Raw genomic sequence first — 14882 nt, forward strand, 5'->3', positions numbered from 1 at the left:
ACTGATCTCAACTGAACATTGAAAAAGCCAAACTTCTCACCACAGAGATTGAGAGATCTCCGACAGATTGAGAGATCTCTGTGGGCAGCTTTCTTCGGGGCCAGCGGCGAACGCCTTTGCTTCGCTGCTGACTGCAAATTATGGGCTGATATGTTGGATGTGAGTATGTTCCATAATTTTATAAAAGAAAGAAAGAGAAACCTGGAGGGTTTTTTGCACAACAGTAGGAAAGCGGCACTTTATAAGGGTTTGTCTATTGGATATGTATTGGAGACGTGTTGAATTTGAGAGCTGCAATTGTTCAAATGTATGCCACCCCGGATAAAATACTCATCTGATGGAGATCAGTGTTTCCAACTGTTCTGCTCAGCTTCCATGGCACAGAGAGTAGTAACCATCTTCATACCATCAGTAGGCACTAGTGAAGGATAACAATTTTCCAATTTATATGGCAATCTGAGCTATGAATATACCATGGGCTTACCTCATGCAGTTGCTGACACAATCATCTGAATTTCTGATCTATGTTTTTCTTTTCCCATTATCCAGTGCATTATATTTGCATTTGGAAATTACTGGAAAGCCTGTTCTGGTGCATTCTTGAACTCTGACTTACAATTTATACACATGCGGGATTAATAAAGGTTACTTCTTTCACTGCAATGTGCAGCAGTTTGGCCTTTCTCTGTAGCATTTCTCTCAATCAATTCTGAGTCGCTGAAATTAATGCAGCTCTGATCCCTGTAGAAAACACTGTCCACCATCAAGTACGGAGGATCGGAAACTCGTTTCATCAAAGTTTATCACAATACAATCTCTACTTAATGCAAATCGTAAACTGGTTGTGAATGTACATTTGTTTGTCAAATGAAATTATTGCTACATTTTGTTGTTTAGGGAACTGCCCCTTACTATAAAAGGCTCTTCTAGTATCTGACAGAAACACCAATATTTTGCAACCAAGCATCTAGGATAATCTCTCCCATCGAGGAACCTTTGTTCTTTAATCCATAGTGCATTGTGGTATTATACCTTTCCAGTGGGCACTGTGTGAAGGAGGAATGATGCTACTCCTGTGGTGAAAATTGCAATGTTCCAATCGCCAATTCTCCACAACAAGGATACTTGAGCTAAGAGGAAGACAATGAGGAAATGCAGCAAAAATGACCAATTCTCTGAGGCCATGGTAGGGGTGCTATGGTTGGCCTTGGTGCTCCTGTGACTGTCAAGAGTACACCCGTGGACATTGGGTGAGGACAGGGAAATGCTCGCTGACGATGCCCTCTACTCTTGACACTCACCGGGGAATAATGACCACTTGACAGAGTGCAGCTGACACCTGTGGAACCTGTATACAGTCCAGTGAGAGTTAATGCTTTCACGAGAGGAGAGGAGGAAACTGGGCAGACTTTTGTTTTCAATTACCAATTTTAAATAATGTTAGGATCTCCTTTCAGAACAGATGGCTCATCAGTAACAATCACAAATGTGATAGCTGTCTGCTCTGGGCATTTCTATTATGGAGCCAGATGTAGATAATAGATGGAAATGTTTATCAGCTTCATAACCTCTTCTCTTCTCTTCATTTTTCATCCACTAGTGAGTAGAGAACTCTGCCAAACCAAAAGGAATGCAGCCATTGTCTTGGTCATTGCTGCTGAACAGGCGAGACCTTCCTAAAAGCTTCAGCAATGTCCAAAAGGACAGCTACTATTTTTCTAACTATGGCCAGTGGCTGAACTATAATGTTTGTCTTTTGCCAATTTTCTCCCTCCCTTCCTGAAGACTTGAATCCTACTGGCTACAGCTTCACACAACTGATTCTATTGCCACAGCTTGAGTAACCCTGCAATAGATAACCAACGTTTAACAAATCTATACATATATAGTAGTCTTGTATTTAGCACATGCCACCACACAGCAGACCACATTTTACAGATGTAAAACAGTCGTAAAAAAAAGCCACTCACTGACCTAAAATCTGAACCCTCAAATTTACAAGCTATTACAACTGCCCCTCTGATTGGCCTCAGCAGATTGTAAGTAGCGACAATTACCTGAATGTGCTTATTTAAAGCAACGACATTAAAGTAACCTAATCAGCACAATCGTGTTCCAGTCCAAGAGTACCTGTGGACAACACCACAGGAGGTGCACCAGTACACTCAAAAGTAGCATGTACAAGTCAAAGGGATTCAGCTTTTAGGGATAAGACAGCCCAATATCTCTCCCACCACCCCCCATCCAATAACTCAGCACACAGATGCTCATTATATGCCCTTCAAGCCAACCATTTTCTGCTGCTAGAATGATAACCTGTTATTTCAGTAATGATTGAAAACAGTCTACCATACCCTTAAAACCAACAAAAAGAAAGTGCATTGTGTGCAGTGCTTTTACTATTCCAGCTGACTCTAAAATCAAATATGTGGTGTTTCTTCACAGCTTTTAAACCGCATTCAATTGTAAAATTGGCAGCAATACATGGTTTGATCGTTTCTCTCTCCTCCCTTCCTCCCCCCATTTTCATTCTCAAAAAGGCCACCTAAACTATTGACCACACTGCAGCCTACAAACGAAGAAGCTACCGAGTGCACTTGTCACTGTACACATAGAACAGTGACAGGATCCAAATGTCTGTCTGCAACAGCCTGTGTGTCATTCTTGTTCATTTTCTTACTGGGAAAATTAAACTGTTAAGCTCACTTTGATAACCACTTTATTCAAATACACAGTGCCTGTCTCCAAAATGCTGGAAGAAGTCTATGGCTAGAACAACAACAACTTGCATTTATATAGTGCCTTTAATGTAGTAAAACATCGCAAGGCGCTTCATAGGAGCGTAATCAAATATTTGACACCGAGCCACATAAGGAGATACTAGGACAGGTGAGAGGCAGGTTTTAAGGAGCATCTTAAAGGAGGAGAGAGAGATGGGGAGGTGGTGAGGTTCAGGGAGGGAATTCCAGAGCTTGGGGCCGAGATGGCTGAAGGCACAGCCACCAATGGTGGAGCAATGAAAATCAGGGATGTGCAAGAGGCCAGAACTGGAGGAGCGCAGAGATCTCAGAGGGTTGTGGGGCTGGAGGAGGTTACAGAGACAAGGAGGCGAGGCCATGGAGAGATTTGGACACGTTATTTGTGCTTACTGTATAACAGGAGCTCATGTTTCTTATGCACCTTTTACTTGAGGTACCCTCTTACAACTACACACTCCCACGGGATCAGTGGCTGGGCAATGGATTGTTATTTGATAACAAATGCTAGCGTTGCCCACAGTACTGCAAGGCATTCCCCTTCCAAAAAAGCCCACCTCCACTGAAGCATATTGTCAAGTGCTTGTCCCATCTGTTAGAAGTTCACCTTGCCATCGGGGATGCTTCTGCAGGTGAAAGTAAAAATAAACGCCTAGCACTAAATTAAGCACAGCTACACACTTTAGTGAAGCCTGATGCTCAAGGATAGTAACAGTTTATCTCCTTCAGCTAAATTCCAACTGTATACATGGTGCATCAAATGCAGGTTATTAAAAGTCACTGCTAGTGGTATGTACTGGATTGTAAGTGCCCGGTGAACATAGTATATTGTGGTATAGACAGAGTAGTAGAGTGGAGTGAAGCTGGAAGTAATGTTAACCTTCAATAAATAAATTGTGATTACTAGCAGAGCCGAAGTGTAAAATTGCTCTGTTCAGTCTGTTTCTGAATCTCTTGTGATCCTCTCCAGTTAAGGAAGTACAGTAACTACTGGGGTATCGAGGCAACAAATCCTTGCACGGCAATATCTTCCTGCATTGCTGTATAAAAATGAACTGAAAAACCATATTGTTTCCACACAGTAAAAACTGCATGTGCGACTGCTGTGATCAAAAAGCAGAACAATGCGATTAAGACGACAATATTCAATTTTATTAGCCTGCGTTTCGACAGGGTTTGTGTGCCAGAGCAGGGGGGAAGTGTAGTGGGTCTACATTTAAAAAAATAAAGGTAATCAGCTCTTCAGAAGATTGTTTAAACAAAAATCGATTTCCCTGTGTGTAAAGGTAGGCTCTCTCCTTCATCCCTACAACTATATCAATGATTTCTGTGGCATCAGTTACCTTTACACGCTACACCGGATGAAGATAGCTTATGCATCTTTCAAAGACCTGACAACTTTCATTTCATAAGCAGTGAACACATTTAGAAACACAGTTTTCCCATGTCCGCACCGACAGAAATGTTCAGCACTGTTGCAGGTATTTTTTTATACACCGTGACTGCTCAGTATCTCGAACGCTCTCGATTACACCACAAACTCAATAGTTTATGCTAATGGTTCACTCGCCAAAAAAGAACTCGCTGTAAAACAGTCTCCGCAAGACTCTCAGTGTTATAAAAAAGGGTTTAATTAACTAGAATTTTCTACATTTGCAAAAAAGAGTAGCGGTGTTTTTTTAAGCTAAGTTCTTTAACATTTATTTCAAATAATGTAAAAGACGGCAATGTTCGCAGATTGCTATTGTGTTGTGGTGCAGCTGTAAATACAAGACCATTATACTCCTTGGAACAGAGTAATACTGTTTCATTTTACACATTTGAAGTCTGCATCTCAGTCAAAATCACTGCATGCTGATAAGAAGCAATCTGAATATGCACTTTGTTCCACATCAGGCTAAACAAAATGACTACTGTGTGTTCTGTTTGCCACCCGTGACCAATAGGTAGTTCTTTTTAAGGCTTGCCTGTGTAGATTGAAGCCCATTTCTGATACCAAAATCTAAAATACAGAATATTCAATTTAGTTCATTTCTGAATCTTCACCTTAATTCATGCAATTCACAGATTCTGTACCCGATATACCAAAAATAACGATTTTCCCATATGCAATGTCTAGCACAGACACATCACATCCTGAAGCTAATATATTTTATCAACCGATTGACAGAACACAGCATATGAATTCTCTAGGTTCTATCCTTGTTTGAGCTGAATTATCCGTTTTCATCAGCGAAATAATTTAGTTCAATAAATATGGAATTGCGATACCATTATTACAAGGTACAACCAGTCCCAATAGAATGCTGCTTGTGGGAGCTGTACATGCGCTATTAAGGAGGGTTTTATTGGTGAGTCACAAACAATACATTATATCATAGGTCTGATACATCAGAATATTTTAAAGGGTGTGAGGGAGGGTCTATTTTAATTTTCTCCCATTGACTCCGGAATGACGCTGCTCATTGTTTGAAGTTGTGGTGTAATATGGAAGGTTACAGTGGTTTTGAGTCTCTGTGCGAATCATTTCTGGTGGCTCACTATCAGCATTTTCCATTGACACGGAATTGTCACTCGGTCTAGTCACTTGGAATCTCTAAAATGCCTGTGGTATTAACGGTCGCCCTCCTCGCTGTGCGGTTAGCTATCGCTCAGATTGCAAAAACTTTCAGAATTGCCTTTCTTCTCGTCTAACTCCTGCAAGTCACACAAGGGTTGACTGTACTAGTAGGGAAATTATACATTTACCACTTATCAAGATTGCTATTTTTCCTGGTGGAGAAAACTGCAAATAAAACACGCCAAAGAGTTGTAGATTTTGTGAAGTCACTTATTGCTGAGTGAGAACGCTGCTCTGGGTATAGGTTTTGTAATGCTACCGTGGGAAAGTACTGCAAGTGCCTCAAGTCCTTTTAACAGCATTAGTTTAGAGGGCACTTTTGAACAAAATTATAGCAAATTACCACAGGTAATCTGTCATGAAGCTATGCCCAATAAATGAGCGTGTTCGATAAGCAATCTTCTTCAGTAAAGGGGCCAAATTATGCAACTCTTACACTCACAACTGATCAGGTGAAGGCTGTGCTATTGAAAAGCTGTCTAAATTAGAACTCAACATTATGCCATTAAAGTACCCGAAGATATGCACAAACAAATATGTTTTCACAAAGAGCACACACTGGTCTGTCAAATAATTGAACGATGTTAGAACCTATTCGGTCGGCGCTTCTTTTATTTAAACTGCAGAAACGTTATCAAAATTAAAAACGACAGGATGAACCTTGTTTGCAATGTTGCATGTGAGGATGTTTGTACCTCTGCTAAAGTTTTATTTCAGAAACGGTAAGGTCTGCTGAGAACTGCGAGTACCACCGTAAACTCCAACTTTCCGTCTTCGCTTCACGGTCTAAAACAGGCACCAATTGCACTGGTGGTGGTAACTCGTTCTCTCTCTCTGAAAATGAGTGTTAACCAAGGTCAGCTCTTTTCAGGCTGTGAGAAGGCGGCTCCGTTATTTCTGCATGATCGCAAGGTGACTGAGCCCCCACAGCTGCCATTTCTCATCCGCGGGCCATTTATTACAGGTCACTGCTGCACGCAGCCCTTTAAGAAACAATTCAACATAATGTCTCACTCATTATCGCAGGCAGAGCAATTTCGAGGCTCGCGCATTAAGCTGGCAACGGGCTGGGGAAAGGGAGAGGGGGAAATAAAATCAAACGGTGACACAGCATCACTTCTGATCACAGCAATGATTAACAAAGTGAGAGGGAAAGCAGCGTTTTGCTGAAACAAATCATGTTTATCTACCAGATGTTAAAGTGTGTATAAATGGTATGGGGATGAGGGGTTTCAGTTATGTGGAGAGATGAGTGAAGATGGGGCTGTTCTCCTTACAGCAGAGAAGGTTAAAGGGAGGTTTAATAGAGGTGTTAAAAATTAGGGGGGGGGAGAGTTGTTGATAGAGTGGATAGGGATATGCTGTTTCCACTGGCAGGAGGGCCGGTTACTAGAGGTTTTAAGAGATTTAAAATAATTGGCAAAAAAGACAGGGGGTGGAGGGCGATGAGATTTTTTTACGTAGCAAGTTGTTACGTCACTGTCTGAAAGGGTGGTGGAAGCAGATTCAATAATAACTTTCAAAGGGGAACTGAATCTTTATTTAAAAAGGGGCGAAATGACTGGAGGGAAAGAGCAGGGTGTGTGGGGCTAATTGGAGAGCTCTTTCAAAGAGCCGGCACAGGCACAATGGGCCGAATGGCCTCCTGTGCTGTATCATTCTATATATCGCTGATTTTCATTCAAACCGAGATACCTTTTTTTCAGCAAGCAATTCGCCCTAAATACAATTACGCTTTAAACCATAAAATCTACTTGTAATCCCAAGATATATATTATCCCACCTAAAAAAGTCTTGTTTTTTTAAATCTTAAAATGATAGAAGATTAGCTGATCTTTGAGCCTCACTAACACTACTCTTTTCACTGCAGAGACACTTCGATTACAAATAATTACTTTGAAATGCGATCAAAGGTCCCTGGAATTTACAGCGTGTTCTGGCAGAGGGCCTGCTGCTGGGAGCCGGGGAGGGTATTAATACAGTGCTGTGCTTCAACTCCGATCTTTGTAATTAGGTCTGAGAATGATTCTGGCACACACGTCCAGACTATTGAACTTTAAATGACCGATTGATCTTAGTGAAATCAACCCCTTGTAACACTTTCACTCTCGTCAGATTTCGCGGGAAAAGCTGTCAGGAGTTTATGTGGATCGTTAATTCAAGCTTCGTCAATTTCACACCCAGTGCCTGGCGGGTTATAAAAAAAAATTCAATTAAACTTTTATCGGCGTCAAAAGGGGAGCCGTGCAATGATATCACGATCATTGCACTTTCAGAATTATGGAAATGTGAAAAAACCTTTATGCCGCATGTTTGGCCGGAAAAAGTCAATTCCTACATTGCACTGTGAGGAACTCCCTCTCCTTATCTGCGATTTATTGAACATACAGAACCGGTTGGAAAAGGGCAATTTATAGTTCCATTGTTTTACAATGTTTAAACTCCTGATTTGAAATATTTTCCAAGGCTTGTTTATTTACGTGCGTGTAGACACACTCCAGTAAAAGACGTGTAGATTTCTCTAAACTGTTCTTCACACACACACACGCTATAGAGAGAGCGAGTCTAGCAACAATAATATACAAAAAACAGCAATAGTTTGATGTCCAATTAATGTATTTTCGGATGCTGATAGCCGTTTTCACCCTGTCAGTGCAGTCCATGCTGGTGTTACTGACTGCAATCCATACTTTGAATATTTAGGGCCATTTAACCTTCACCGTTCATACACCAGCTCAGTCTAGAAGCCGCGCAAGGAATATCCGCGGTCTGTTTGCCTGGGGGTGTAGAATTGCAGCGTGTTTCCCGGTGCAACGCGATGTGCTACTCGTTTCGTACTACAGGGTTTGTAACAATAACAATCTAAGATCATTTAAAAACGATCCTGGTTGTGCTGTTGCATTGGCAGCGGGTTTCATTTGGTCCATTCTCCACCCAAATCTGAAGCATTGCAAGAAAAAGCAACAGGCGCGTTGAAAAGGGGCAATCTCCTCTTCATTCTGCAGCCAGCCAGGGGTGGCGCGGGCTTTGGGGTTTCAGGGGAATGTCGGCGGGCGTTATTGCAAATAAAAGCACAGACGCCCAGCCACCGCGCTGACCATTCCCCAGTTGCAACTGCGCTACAGCCAGCGGCCAACCCCACATGTCTGTCTCTTGGGCGCTGCATCGGGCACTTTAGGACCAGATCGGCACTCGGCAATCTCCTCCCCATACCGCCCCCACCCCGACTCAGGAAACAGGCCGGCTCTGCGCAGGCGCGTCACGTGGCGGCGAGCCGGCGTCCCTCGTTACCTGGAGACAGGCGGCGACATCAAAGGCGTCATCCGCAGGACCGCATTCCAACCAGGTTAACCAGGCTGTGGGACGGGTGCACCAGCCCAGCCCCACCACATGCACAGCAACTTTTGCATATTATGTGCAAGTGGAACCAAAGGGTTCCTAAATATTGAGGGCAGTATGTTATTTGCCAGTGTATTTAGTTTGGTCAGTGTGCAGGACTCCCAACATTTAAACATAAAAGGACAGATTACAGAGCATCCCAGTACAGAGTATTCGGAGATATTCATGACCTGCTCAGGAGCTGGTGCATTTGTACAGTGTGTTTATTTCCCCGAGATTCAGCAAGAATACCACTTGGTCCAGTTAGAGACACTGGCCAGTCCTTTCCTGTTGATGCAAAGCTAGGGATTGTACCCCCGATCTTCACTCTTCATTTTAAAACCGAGCTATGATTGCTGCTACTTTATTAACCCTTGCACCGACAACAGCCCCGCAACCACTTCAAAAACTTCGATTCTAAACAAGAGTCCGGGTAATTCAGTTCCCTATATTCCGTCTCCCAAATTATTGCACAAGAAATATCATCCGGTGTCTTCTGTTTAACCTGCCAATCGTGGTTTTGGTCTGTTTCAATAAACAGATTGCTTTGCCGTTTAACAGGTCTTTCTTAAAGAGAAAAAAATAGTTTGCAATTAACAAGATGACACAATCGCCGAATGGAAGCAGTTGTGAAACCTCAGCACGGGCCCGTCTGTCGAGCTATCAGCTAAATGCCAGCGTCGGGCAGCTCCACCTCAATCCGCCCAGCCGAAACTATTCGAAATCTCCTCTCGCAGATTAGCTCATCTCTTCTTTACCGCACACTAACTGCGCCCCTGCATCTCCTGGGCCGAGCAAATAGGTAGTCTGATTCAAATAAAACTAACTCTGGATACATTTACAAAAGTCATAGTGCATCATACAATAAACAGGTTTTTGTTTTTAGCGTGCAGTGCCTCTAGTAGCGGGGCTAATGTCGCGCCGTGTGTGTGTGTCCATCTGAAGGCGGAGTATTCTGTATTTTAATAATTGTGCAGACTTATCATCCGTGACTGTCAGATGCTACAGCGAGCAGCGAGGCTGAGAAAAGCTAATTTCTCTGCTTGAACCCATCCATCAATTTCCCATGCGCCAAGGGTCAGCGGGGCCGCTCCCCGGGCACTGCTTGTACACTTGGAAGTGTTGACAAGTACGAATCGATCCCTAAACAAAAAAATATGTTCATATAAATCGTTGCTGGCCTTGAATCGCTTATACTTGCGGAGAAGGGGGGGGGGGTGGCAATTGCAAGTCATATTGATTAGGCTTTTGTCCATGCGGAATAAATCTAGCCTGGGTTCCGGCCGCTGGGAATAAATTCATCAAGTGTGGATTTCGGAACCATGCACGACACTGTGTGTGTTGGGAGGGAGATTGGACGAAAAGCAGTGACAGAGAAAATTCAAACAATCTACAGGGTGGGGTGCGAAGGAGTGTACAAGGATAGAAGAGGGGATATGAAGAGAGTAAGAGAAGAGCGATAATAGGCGTTAAACACGGTGAGATGCGAGAGACAGGGGAAGACTGGTATCGGGGTGAGTTGTATTACACCAAGCCAGTGCAGGGAGAAAAAAACAGGAGGGAGGATGAAAGGGTACCGAGAAATATGCGGTGTTGAGGGATGTGTGGAGGGGATCCGGGGTTGGATTGGAGACGGAGCCACAGCGAATCCCCGCAAATTCACCGCGAGGCGACAAAAGCGTCTCTGAGAGAGACTGCCAATACTGGACAGCGCTGCGGAATTCCTATGGCTTTTCTTCAAAAACACACACACACACACATTGATCGGTATCAGGCACAGAACCGGCTGATACAGGTAGGCGTGCAACTTTACAGCTTTCCCGTGTCACACTGTGAGAGCATCTGGGTGGCCGAGGCGCCATCTGAAATACTCCGCAACTCTGCGATATAATAAAAGGACACTGCAAAATGTAGTTTGGCACCGTGCGTTTGGATGGTTAGTGTATCCTCTCCCGTATTACAAAAGAACAGCCGGTGCTTATTGCAGCCACTGTTCAATCACAAGTAGGAGGTTTTGAAGGTTTGCTACTGCAAGCCTTTCCTTTTGATCGCAAGGGGAGAGGAGTAAAAGCGCCCGTGTCTCTCCCGCTTTCAGGCTCTTTTCAAAACAAAGAGGCGTCTGATTTAACAGACCTCCAAAGCTGCTAGACGAACCGACGCTGTTTGTGTAGGCGCTTCCTTTCCCTGCTTTTTGTTGAAATCTCTCTGCTAATATTGCGCTAACCTTTTTTTATGGGCTTGCTGGTCGAATAAAATGTATTAAAAAGCTGCACACCGTTACAGTGTCAGTTCCAGACATTATTGTCACACAATTTACCCAAGTCACAAACAGAGCAATGGGACTCAAATGTGTTTCGAATACTGAATTGTTTTTTTATTAAATGTATTGTTAGGTAAATAACCCATGAGAAACTTTTCAAAGCAAGAACAAGGAAATAAATCTGGACCTTTGGTAACCCTTAAATAATTCGTCTTGTGCTCTTGCCCGCGAAAGCATGGGGCGACCCATCACCTCTGGAAAATTAGCATCTTTAAAATATTCCACTCTCATCTAACTTCAAGCGTGTCTAATAATGCGAGGAGCAGATTGTCTCCATTCGTTTCCTTAATTTGCTTCATCTAAAAGCAATTCACTCAACATCTTGTCGCCCTCTGGCAGTTCGGTTCAAGTTGTCCCGGCGTTATATTGCAGATATTTATATCAAAAACAAACTCTTCCAGACTGCTGATGGATTACCCGGGCACAAAGTCTGGCAGCGGATTACAACCAATGTTCAAACCCTATTCTAAATACGATGGAGTATAAATAATAAAGGAGTATACCGAGAGATAGATTGTCAGTATGTTGCATTCATCCCAGTTTCCCTACATCACACTAATTGTCAGTAACTCTCACGTTATGCACCTGCATCAAATGCACATTTTGCAACTATTTTAATGCTGTGTACATTAGACTAAAGTTGCTCAACCTAGGTCACACACAAACCATGTTAAGGTCCCAGCGCGAGAAAAAAGAAATCCCAGACAGACAAACATCGGTTCATTGCCACATAAGAAATCCTCACAAGCTAAAAACTACATGTCAAGCTCAACTGCTTCTGAAAGGCGCAAACACGCATAATTATGGGAGTCGCACAAAAGATTTCAGAAAGGAACAACAGCGGGGAGCTTGTGGGACAATTCAAATTGTTACAACACTTCTGCGGCTCTTAGTAACCGTGGGGTTTGTGTGGCACACATACTTCCACACTGACAACATTTTCAATGGGGGGGGGGGGGGGGTGATAAATATAGGCAGCAACAAACTCTGGCTAAAACAAAACTTTCCTTCATTCAAGTTTACAAACAGGGTAAATATTGTGTCAAACAGAAAAGAACAACGCGCCACCGCAAAGGGAGAAGAAACCGCCAAAAGAAAGTGAAATCTGTCACCTACCTGACTGCGAAATTATTTCCTGCACCTTCAGCGTTGCACAGGACAAGCTCACAAAGAGAAGCGTCGCCAACTTCATTTTCTCTCAGATTTGTTTCAATTTTTTGTCGCAGGGGGCTAGATTGTGTCAGTCAGTTCTGTGTAAAATTACATGACTACCAAAATGTATCCTCAGAAAGTGAGTGTGTCAACTTTGTTTTAGTTGCCCTCTCTCTCGGTGATCTGTTTTAAAGTCTCTCACAAGTTGCAGAGTGTTGTCTGTGCGCTGGGTTTTTTAGCCCGGTCTCTCTATCAGTCTTCTGTCCACTCTCACACTCTGTCTCTCTCTCTGTCTCTCTCCAGTGCAGCGCTCTCCCGAACTGCTGGATCGCCTGCTCCCGACATGCACACAGCCATTAACAAATTCAACTCCAGACCCCCCTCCCCGCCCCCCTCGCACGCTCATTGGCTACTTCCCCTCCCAGGCACCTGCCGCGCCTTCACCGATTGGCTTCGCCGCCACGTCAATCAGAGAATTCTCCCCCCCACCCCCCTCACTGGCAGGGCATTCCGGGAATTGTAGTTCCACTTTGGTTATTTTGTGTGTTACTTTATTGCTGAGTTATTTTTTTGCTACTGCCGTTTGTTACGTTGTTGCAATGCTCTCTATCGGCGTGTATCAGATACATAGTCGCTGATTGAACCTGAGACATGGAGAGGCAGCGACTGGACTGCATGCTTCGGAAGTGTGCAAAAGTTGGCAAAAAAGGAATTTACTGTCCCCACAGTGTAACAAGTGTCTAGCTACCGACCACAGCCTCACATCGCGGTGCATAAACTGCAATTGTACATTTAAATGTTATATACACTGAAAAGTGCCTGATAATTTACCAGACTTATCTCCAGCTAGCTTATAATTTGAACCTGTCCATTTAATTCTGATTTGGGGTTATGCGGTGCATTGAATAAAAGTAGTGATATTTTCTTTCTGTGTAAAATGGCCTAAGATAATTGGTTCACGTATACAATTATTATGTTAATTAATGTACTGTATGCACAACCGTAATGCAGCCTTTACACTTGGGTATTGTTCCATGGACAATAAAGTCGAGTATTATTTAAATTGTATTATACATTTCCCTTAGATAAACCGTAGGCTCCACGATTTCCGTTCGCGGCTCATGTTGGCACAGATGAGAAGAGTCCTACTGAAAGTCAGTTACCTGTCTGAACCAAGATGTGACAAGTGTGAGCACAGTATAGCAAGTGCACACATACCTTGTACACACAAGTCTACGTGCATTTATCTTGCAAATCCCGGCGCGAACGCCTATCACAACAAATGGAAAAGATAGTTTGTAAATTAGACGAAACGTGCTTTTGATAGGGAATAAGTTTGCAACTGACAAACGCTGTAACCTATCTGAACAGTGGGGCACTGAATTCCAATTGCTCGTTACTTTTTATTTTGCACGTGCAGATGTTTAGCTCTACATGAATTTGCAACGAACAGATTCAAGCAAAGAGAACACTACTTCCCCCAAATCGCTACACATTATAAGATAATAATTGGCGACAACAGACGTTTATAACCAAGCTGAAAGTGTTATCAACATTACATTCTCAACTGGTTAAAAATGTGCAATAGGTGTTCGCGTTTTTTGCAGGTTTCGTGCAGTTTTTGTAATTAAATATATTGGAATTCTGCCGAATTCCAAGTCTCCCACCGCTGGAGTGACACACTCAGAGAAAAAAGGTTTCGCTCTTTTTGATTCAATTCTTTATGAGTCCGATAATATTGATCGGTTTCCTGCACAGAAGTGGCCCATAGATTTTGGTTTCGCGTCCTTTGACGATGGTTAATCTGACAGCGCTCTCTAGTGGTCTGAGTCAGCCAGAAACAAATAAAATCCTTCAAATGGAAGAATTGTAAAATATGTTTCGAGCCGTTAATTTACCAGTCTAAAAATTACTCTGGTGATTTTAATTTAATTTCTGACTTTTTATTGTTTGTGAAAATTATTTGGATTTTAATTTCCCAAGATGTATTTGTTTCAATTTCCCACGAATTTTCTAGATTTTTTTTTTGATTTTCAGAAATACTTGCAATCTTTTGCATTTTTTTTCTGTGACTCTCTCAGCATTTTCTGTGATTTTGATTTAAGCAAAATAAATGTAGATGGAATTCCCAGATGTTAAAAGTAGGACAAATTAAAATAATAAATAATTCTGCAAGATATTGGATTTTTAAGTAGGCATGTGCTTGGTTCTTCAGAGTCACATCTATGGGTATACATGTTTAAGGCACAGGAAATGTTTCCAGATTTCATTTTATCAAATAATATCAACGTTACATGGCAAGATTTCAAAAATATGCCTGTTGTTTTAAAGCACTTCACTATCATCTTTAAAAGTATTATTTTAATGTATTAATTTTTTAGAATAAAACATATTCTGGGCCCTGACTCCGTGTTTATATTTAACAGGCTTTCGATATACCTAATTTCTTTTTTATTTTCAGAATTTTAGTTTATTAATTTATTTTATTTCCTGCATTATGTTATGTTTTGACTTCAGAACAATAAATTCGGGAGCAATTTCCCATTTTTATACCGCTATTAATGTGAGTAAATATGGGTTTCTACAAATTTAAACTGTCCAGTTGAACGATTTCAGTCAAAGGAAACGGAGGGATTTTTATGTGTTTGTGTGTTTA

General features: G+C 42.3%; 1 protein-coding gene across 2 annotated transcripts in view; it reads right to left on the reverse strand.

The window, feature by feature from the left end:
- erbb4b (erb-b2 receptor tyrosine kinase 4b) overlaps window positions 1-12588 on the reverse strand; it is a 1694493-nt gene extending 1681905 nt beyond the window's left edge. For both annotated transcript variants that reach the window (XM_085985415.1, XM_085985416.1), the window contains exon 1: window positions 12191-12588. In XM_085985415.1, the coding sequence (XP_085841541.1) occupies window positions 12191-12266 (76 nt within the window). In that variant the 5' untranslated portion in view covers window positions 12267-12588. The remainder of the gene's footprint in view (window positions 1-12190) is intronic.
- Window positions 12589-14882: the final 2294 nt, after the last annotated feature.

Source organism: Somniosus microcephalus, chromosome 4 (genome assembly GCF_052327205.1).
Source record: "Somniosus microcephalus isolate GS21.2 chromosome 4, FLI_Smic_1.0, whole genome shotgun sequence".
NCBI lineage: Eukaryota > Metazoa > Chordata > Chondrichthyes > Squaliformes > Somniosidae > Somniosus > Somniosus microcephalus.